Source organism: Haliaeetus leucocephalus, unplaced genomic scaffold, assembly GCF_000737465.1.
Source record: "Haliaeetus leucocephalus isolate CR32 unplaced genomic scaffold, Haliaeetus_leucocephalus-4.0 Scaffold136, whole genome shotgun sequence".
NCBI lineage: Eukaryota > Metazoa > Chordata > Aves > Accipitriformes > Accipitridae > Haliaeetus > Haliaeetus leucocephalus.
The window spans coordinates 1,869,937-1,878,120 of NW_010972572.1; the positions used below are offsets into that span (position 1 = coordinate 1,869,937).

The 8,184-nt window shown below is 43.0% G+C and overlaps 1 protein-coding gene across 2 annotated transcripts in view; it reads left to right on the plus strand.

The window, feature by feature from the left end:
• Window positions 1-8,184, plus strand: part of WBSCR17 (Williams-Beuren syndrome chromosome region 17) — a 213,273-nt gene that overhangs the window by 199,827 nt on the left and 5,262 nt on the right. For both annotated transcript variants that reach the window (XM_010585914.1, XM_010585915.1), the window contains 2 exons: window positions 684-821; window positions 2,077-2,172. In XM_010585914.1, coding sequence (XP_010584216.1) covers window positions 684-821; window positions 2,077-2,172 — 234 coding nt within the window. The remainder of the gene's footprint in view (window positions 1-683; window positions 822-2,076; window positions 2,173-8,184) is intronic.

The window sequence follows — 8,184 nt, forward strand, 5'->3', positions numbered from 1 at the left end:
CCCCCCCCGCCTTTTATACCTTTTAACTGTGCTGTCCTCTGCATTGCCTCTTAGTAGGGTCACACACCGTTGGTGTGTAAGGGGAAGGGGTTTGGTGCTCAATGCACAGTGAGGGATTTGCATTTCCAGGATTCAGCATGTGACCCTCTTTTAAATCCTGATGTACATTTGCTGTTAAGCTCTTCTGGAAGTCCTGTACATCGGTACTTAAAGGGAGGTGAGATCTTTTAAAAATTGGCAGATTCAGTCTTTCTCAAATGGATCCAAAGCCCAGGGGCATCAGTGAGAAGATTCACCTCTGTAAAGCTGCACTTCTCGTATTTCCTCCAAAACATTTTCTTCTCCATTTGGGTTCTCTCTTCTAAATTACCTCCCAGGACCAAAACACGTCCAGCATCAGTCTGGTGGCCATTGCAAGGACGCCTTCAAAACCTATGAGAGATGTGCATATCTCCTCCTCGCTGTGGCTGTGAAACCCAAGTCTTCCTTCTGACTTCTGTGAGGATGATTTCGGCTTGGGCACACATGCTAAAATTCCCTGGCATGGCCTCTGCTGGGAGTTACTCAGCTGCTGGCAGTTTGCAGGCAGCTTGGAAGTGATACCAAGCATCAGTGAAATACTCTCTTTTAAATTTTTTTTTAAGAGTATCTGGTCAGTGACCTGCTGTGTCTTTATTTTTCAGAATCCAGGTATTGACATTGGGGATGTTTCTGAGAGAAAAGCATTAAGGAAGAGCTTGAAGTGTAAAAATTTCCAGTGGTACCTGGACCATGTTTATCCAGAAATGAGAAGATACAACAACACTGTTGCTTATGGCGAGGTAATTAAGGCTGAGCAGTCCCTTAGATCAAACTGGTAATATTTACAGCTGCTGAGTCTCTGATGAGAAATAGCCTCAAAGGAGAGGAATGTGAATCAGAACCTACTATTTCTGTATAATTATATATAAATTTTTATAAATCTGTTCACAGTTTCTTCTAAAAACCTATTTGGGGATTTATTTCTGATCTTGGAGACCATATACAGTAAAATATTTTAATACCTCATTTACTGAATTGACAAAAAATTATCTATATTATGCATTGACTCCATGGACTAAGCAGCTGTATGTATATTTTTAATATGTAGTCATCTTATAAACCCCTTTGACTTAAATTCAGCCTAATTCTTTACAAGGCCTCTGTAGGATACAGTGAATTGTCACAACAGCTTAAGGACGAGATAAAGTAAGGAGACTTAATTCAATCTCTGTTGGCTTTGAGATCATACTGGGAATATAAAAACAGGCATTTATGGGAACTAAGAATACTCTGTTCCAATAGGTCTCATGGAATAGTGGCAGTTTGAGAAGGCTTCTTGAAGCACAGCCCGAGCACCCCCAGATGGGCATTAATTTTAAGAAGGATTTATTATCAAAGTTACTTAATGCCTTCATACTAAAACCTCCCCAAAAGTAGTATTTTCAGAGGTATTATTGCAGTTGCCCTACGTGGGGAGCCTGGAGAGAGGACAGCTCTGCGTTAACAGACCTGGTGGCTGGGGTTCAGCGGCCACTTGGCTTTGTAGCATGAACGAAGCGCTTCCATGCTCCCTCTGAAGTGTGTCTTTCAGTACTTGATGGCTGGTTTGCCATCTCTCTGTCTCCTCCTGCATCCCTGTGACTGTTTGAATGGGCTCCTTGTGCTAGCTGGACTTTTTTCCCTGCCTTGTTGAGCACTTTGAGATTTCGATGAAATACAAGTGATTCTGCATTGATTTCAGGCTCCTGGCAACGTGCTGACGGCAGTCTAAAAATATGTTTGTTACCACCACACATGACCAAATACAAAGAAAACTGTTCAAGGAAGTTGGCTCCTTTGAATGGTGATTATTATATAAAAGCAGTCATCATTAGACCCCGTATTTAAAGAAAACATATGGCACAGTAAACCTTTCTCTGCCTGATTATGCCTAGTGATAGAGCACTGTATATTCTTTCTATAGCAAGAGAGGCTAGAGACATTGCTGCGCGTCAGTTTATTGCTTATTTCCGAAGAGACAGGGCCATATAACTCCGCACTTTTTATTTCTTACAGCTTCGAAACAACAAGGCGAAAGACGTCTGCCTTGACCAGGGCCCGCAGGAGAACCACACAGCCATATTGTACCCATGCCATGGCTGGGGACCGCAGGTGAGGAGTTGCTCTGCTGGGACTGCGCACACCGGGAGCAGGCAGTACCCGGCACAGGACGGAGTATGGATATGCAACATGTCTGTTGGCTTCACTCTCAAATGTATAAGGCCCAGCTTCTTGTTAAAAATACCTCAGATATAAAGGTGCATTTTCCCAGCTACTCATAGAGTAGCTATTTTCTGGATTACCATAATCATGCCAGAGCTGCAAGTAAAAGCGTAATTTGAAAAAATCTTCCAGACAAGGGTAAATAATGCTGAAAGCAAATATCCAATGAGCAGAGCAGAGCGCACACAAGCAGAGCATTTTAAGACATTTCCTTTCTCTTTCACCCAGCAGAGTAAAAACATACCGACTGGGTAAAGGAAACAAACAGTTCTTTTTAACAGGATGATAATTAGCCGTTTCAGCTTGGCTGGGATTTACCATAGCGTTAGTTTTCTAGCACTCCTTTTGCCTCTCCAAAAGTTTTGGAGCAACCCAAAAGCTTCTTATCTTAATTTTAAGCTTATTCTAGATTAAAAATCATCATTCCAAGATTCACTCTACATCTCATATTTTTTAGAAGATTAGTGGATGTGTCAACTACTGAAAGTTAGTGATGATGAACTAATTCAGCCTCTTCTGTAGTTTCATCTCTTACCATGTTTTAAGAAGAAAGCAGCATGGGAATGCTGCTGGTTCGATTGCCATAGAGTTGGAACAAAACAGGGTACAACTCTAGCTCTGTCACTGCTGGCATCTGTTAAACCAACGGCAGACTCTAAGCTGGACTTCGAGGATCTGCAGCTCTAGGGATAATTTACCCAGTTCCCCACTAACTTTTCCTGTCTGTTTCTCTCTTATCTTTGCCCGTATCCTCACTACAGTATTTTGCCTAAATCCTGTGGTTTCCTTTGTGGTTTTCTTTCTGTATGCCTAGCGGTCATCATCTCATCATGCAAATCCCTTAGCACAATGTCCTTCTCCCCTACAATCTTTAAGGAGAAGATACAAGTTTCCCTTTAGGTCTGGGAGCAGAATGGCCATCTTATGACACATGGGGTTTTCAAGAATTACAGTGTGATTTTTAGGTTTTCTTTCATTACCAAAATCATGCCTGACCTCCCTAAAGCCACAGAGTAGCAGCACTTGTTCTTCTGGCATTTTAGCTTTATCCAGTGAGGCCCTGGGTGTTTATCATCAGGATTTGATGTATGTATCTGACTTCAGTCTCCTGCTTTTGTTTGCATTTCCTATGTAAATGCACTGGCTACCTATATCGGAAATTTAGCCAAGGCAGGGAGGTTGCGGATGATGGGCTCTACCATCACTGTGCTTGCACAGTGTGTAGTGGCAATGGATGGAAACAGGGATAAACTCCTCTGTGACAAGGCTGTTTCTTCTGTTGCTTTTCTTTTCTCTTTGTTGAAAAGTCCATGCTCATTGCCAGACTCAGAAGTTTTTCCCTGTTACCATCTCTGGATCAGCCACATCTGTGCTGAAGGGATTGCATCTACTGATCTGCCTAGAAACTGGGGCAAAACCGTACCTAAAAGCTGTCTGAATGCCAAGTTTCCAGGCTGAAGCCATCATCCACATTCTCTCAAAAGAAGGCAAGATGTGCCGCAGGAGGAGACCCATGGCACCTCGCGCGGTGGGGTAGGTCCTTCCTGTCGCTCTGCATTGCCAAGAGGATGAGTCTTACACTGGAAGCTTAACATTGATTGAGGGAACTTAGGTGAGACAATCCCATCCGAGCTGTGCCCAGATGCTGAGTTAGGTAAGTTTAAGGTGTCTACAGATATTTCTTTTTATTTGCAGGACAACAATCTGCCTTTGCTTGTTTTAGGGAAAACCTGTCCTCTCATTGCACATATTCTGGTTGCTGTGCTATATGGGCTGTGTTCTTCCCTTACCCAGTAAGGCAGCCCTGGCTTGTCATTCCACTGTTTTCTGTCTTGGCATCATAATGTTTATTACTCTGGCATTGGCCGTGCCTTCCAACAGTTTATTTTAACATCATGACCCCAAACCAGAGCTGTCAGTGCTGGCAGATGACACGGGGTTTAGGCTGAGAACTGCTGGATGGGCAGGACCACGTGTCTAAAGTGTTGTGAGCACCTAAGTCCTGTTGAAATTACTGCACGACAGCAAACTGCTGTGATGAAGCAACACAGGTGACACAGCAATGTACCATCAAAGGCAAGCTACTGTATCAAACCTTCATCTCAACCCAGAAGTGTATAAATTACATAGAAACGCTCAACATCAGTGGTTGAATTCCTGCTCCCAAGAGCTCTGTAAGCCTGCCCTGTACCTCTGCTCCAGGGTCACTGGGATCTCCGTGCAGGTATGGAGAGGGGAAACTTCTGGTTCCTTCATGATGTTACAGAAGAAAGCTCAGCACTGTGGTTGTATTCATTAAGACCAAAACTGTGAAATATAACATAAAAAAGACCATCCCATTAAGTACCTGCAGGTATTTGCATAATCAAACCCTGCCTGTGAAAATTTCTCCCATGAATCAGAAAGGAGAGCAGGGTCAGGAAGAAAAATGCCTCACCAGACAGTAGAGTTTCCCAGCTTATTCGTGGTAATTTATTTATTGAGCAGATTTCCAGTTTAAGCATCAGAGCTTTCCAGTTCAGACAGAGACTGCTGAGACTGGTTTGCTGGCTCCAGCTGCATTTGAGCCCATGATGGGTTGTAGCCCATCCTGGATTTGGGTGTCTTTCTTTGAATACCCCAATATTGAATACCTGTGTGAATACCAGAGATAAGTAAGTAATCTTGAAAACAGAACTTTCTTTAATCCATTGATCATGGCAGATAATGTCAGTCTAGCTCCTTCACAGGTGCTTATGCAGCCCGTATGTGGGAGGAGGTCTTTACGAGGGAGGGAGGTACCCCAGATGCAGTTTTTCAGATGGGAAAAACATATTCGAATTCACAGCAAAATCTTGTAGCTGTTCCCTAGGGTCTGGGAACATGTGATCCCATTCCTGGTAGCTTTCCTGAGACAAGATCTGACTTTTTTGTCATGTCTTGAGGATTAGCTCATCAAATCTGGATGAAAACCTGCATTAATCAGGGCTTAGCAAGACAGGATGTCACTTCTCTGTTCTATCACAGGCCTCAAATACGACTTAAACACATGCAAAATGACCCTCATTGGCATGAGGACGAGCTGAAGATTGAGATGGAGCCCAATGGGGACGTAATGCTGTGGCAGCCTTAGTGAGTATCTGGGGTTGATGATGCTCAAAGAAGTTCATTTTCATCTAAAAAAAAATGTATAGTTCAAGTGATGGGAATGCATAAAGAGCCTGTTCTCACAATATATTCACCCTGGGCTATCCAGGCTCACCAGGACTAAGTAATCCTAAAGCTCATCTGAGCCTGAACTGCAAACTTCAGGAGCCACCTGAGCCCAGGAACCAGCTGTGGGAGTCCTTCAGGGTAGAGTCAAATCTCACTTTGGTTTATCCTTGCCTTTCAACAAAGATCAGTCAACTGTGGCTGATCGAGTTCACTGCTAAATATAACCTAGCTGTTGCTTAAATGCACACAATTTTTTTCTTAAATGGCACAAACTGCATTTTGGACTTTCTGGATGGAAACTTAAACCTCTAAGTGCATTATAGTATGAGAAACTGAATTAGCCTGACATTGTCTGCTAACCCTGGGCTTTAAGATGAATGGCTAAAAGCAGGTTATTTATTTTTTTCCTCAGCTGTTTTTGTGATTAAACTTAACAATGTTTTCTTTTCCTACCTGATGTTCTGAAGTCAAACATTGCAGTGCTGCTGGTTCCCTTCAGCTCACCTGTTGCGCAAGCTCAGCACAGATTTTTCTTCCTTTTCTTCCCTTCCACCTCCACATTGTCCCTTCCCTCTCCAGCTGAGAGCCAGTTCTTGGCAGTTCTTTTGTTTCGTGATACATGCAATTAGTTTAACTCCTTGAAAATGCTTTTTAAAAGTAGCTATCAGTAAGTGCAGAAGCTTTGAAATTACCCTTTTGCAGAAGCATGGGTGCCGCACAAAATAAATTGGACTTCCACTACTACTATTTAATTAATGGGCTGCATGTTGTAATCTATTGCTGAGAATATAATTAGAAGTAATATAAACACTTTGTTAAAATAGCTTGCTTTGTTTTATGTATATAAAACACAAAAAATTGCAATTCCTTTTGAGTTGTTCAGCATCCAAAAGCACACACAGTGGTGCCTGTGCTCAATGTGCATGTAGTCTCCTAAAATCTCCACTTCTCTCTTTGATCCTATGGCCCAGCCATACTCCTTTAAATGCATTTCACAATTAAGGAGCAGGTTCCTCAGCTGCATCGAGTGAGGGTGAGGTGTAGGCTCCCTGCTGGCATTTTCCTCATGCAAGAACAGCTGTGTCGTGGGTCCTGTTCCCTGCCACGCCGGGTAAAGTTGGGATTTTGTTGGAAGTCCTCACTCTTTCTAAGTCCATCCCCACACCGTGCTACCGTCTGCTGTGGCTGCTGCATAGCTGTAGATGAGCAGCCCAATGCAGAGAGAGGGAGAAGGGGAGAGATTTGTCCCATTCAAGACAGGGCAGCTTGTATCACGTCTTGAGTTTCTGCTCTCTCTACTGATGACTGCTATTCAGTTTAAGGTAAGCGTGTAGCATTCAGATGGGTGCAGTCAGGTGCGATGGATCCCCTACCTAGCGCTGAATGCAGATGAAATCGAAATCTTGGCTTTTGCTCACAGCACCTCTGTTGTAACATCTATCAGTAGGGGAAAATTTTGTTTTTTCTCTTGTTTTCCCTTTAGCTTTCCGTTCTCCCTGCTTTCATTCACTTCCAGGTCAAATCATTATCAGATTTCATGATGAAGTATCCTTTTATCCTGTAATTATATTGAGCCTGCTTGTGGATTTTTTTTCTTCCTGATGGCTTCATCTTTTCAGCAATACATCATGAAAACACCTTGCCGTAATGATGTATTACACTAATAATATAGTAATACCTCATTGGAGTGACAGAACTATGGTGATATATTAAGGTGATAGAAAGCACTATAATACTATAAAACTTAAGATAATGTTCACCCAGCAGAGCATTTCATTTAATTACAGGATAAAATATGTTTTGCCCATTTAAGCATCAGAACTTGAGGACAAAACCATCAATACTGAGATCATCTGGGACACAGCAGTATCAAGGGTGACAAAATAGCACATCAGATTAAATTGTGTTAAAAAGAAAATACTGTACGCTTTACTTATTGTTGCTAATTGATGATCTGCTCAGTGCAGAAAGGAAGCTAAACAACCCTAAATTATTTTCCAATAGAGTCAATGAAGGTCATCAAGGCTTTTATTTCCCAGGTGCTAAGATGTCTAATTAACTTTCTCCCATCCCTGAGATGCAGCCAGCCAGAAACAATAATCAAAGAAGATGTATTGGTGGTGCAAGTTTGCGGGTGGGAGATCAGCGCGAGCGATGCAGCAGGCACGTGTGCGGCCGTGCGCCCCTCCGCTTTCCTGGCATCAGTGGGGGCTGCGGGTTCCCCCAGGCAAATCAGCCCCCCAGAGTGGTACCTGAAGGTGGGGGACTTTGCAAGATGCAGTTTAACCCAGGATGCGTTTCACCTGGAAGGGTGTTCGTAAGAGGCTGTGGGTGTGAATCAGTGTTTCTGTCTAGGGATGTGGCTTTGGGCCAGTTACATTGATTAAGGGGTTTAAGACCTCATCAATATTAACCACTTTTAAATGGTTAGTTTGTTAATATTTTTAAACTGGTTTTCTCTGGTCCTTTCTCTTGGTCTTTCCCTTTGTTGCTTGTCCTGTGCCAGGCTGGGTGATTCCTTCAGGCGTTTCCTCAGTCTGGTACCTCTGTGTTTGTCTTTTTTCTGCTGGATTGGCTGTATCCTTCACCATTTGTTCAGCTTGTGCCTGGCTTGGTCTGCTTTCTGGAGGCTGACAAACCTGCTTAGCAGGCACTGAGACGGAGATGTAGGACAGATCACTTTAAAGATAAAGATATATTTGGGGG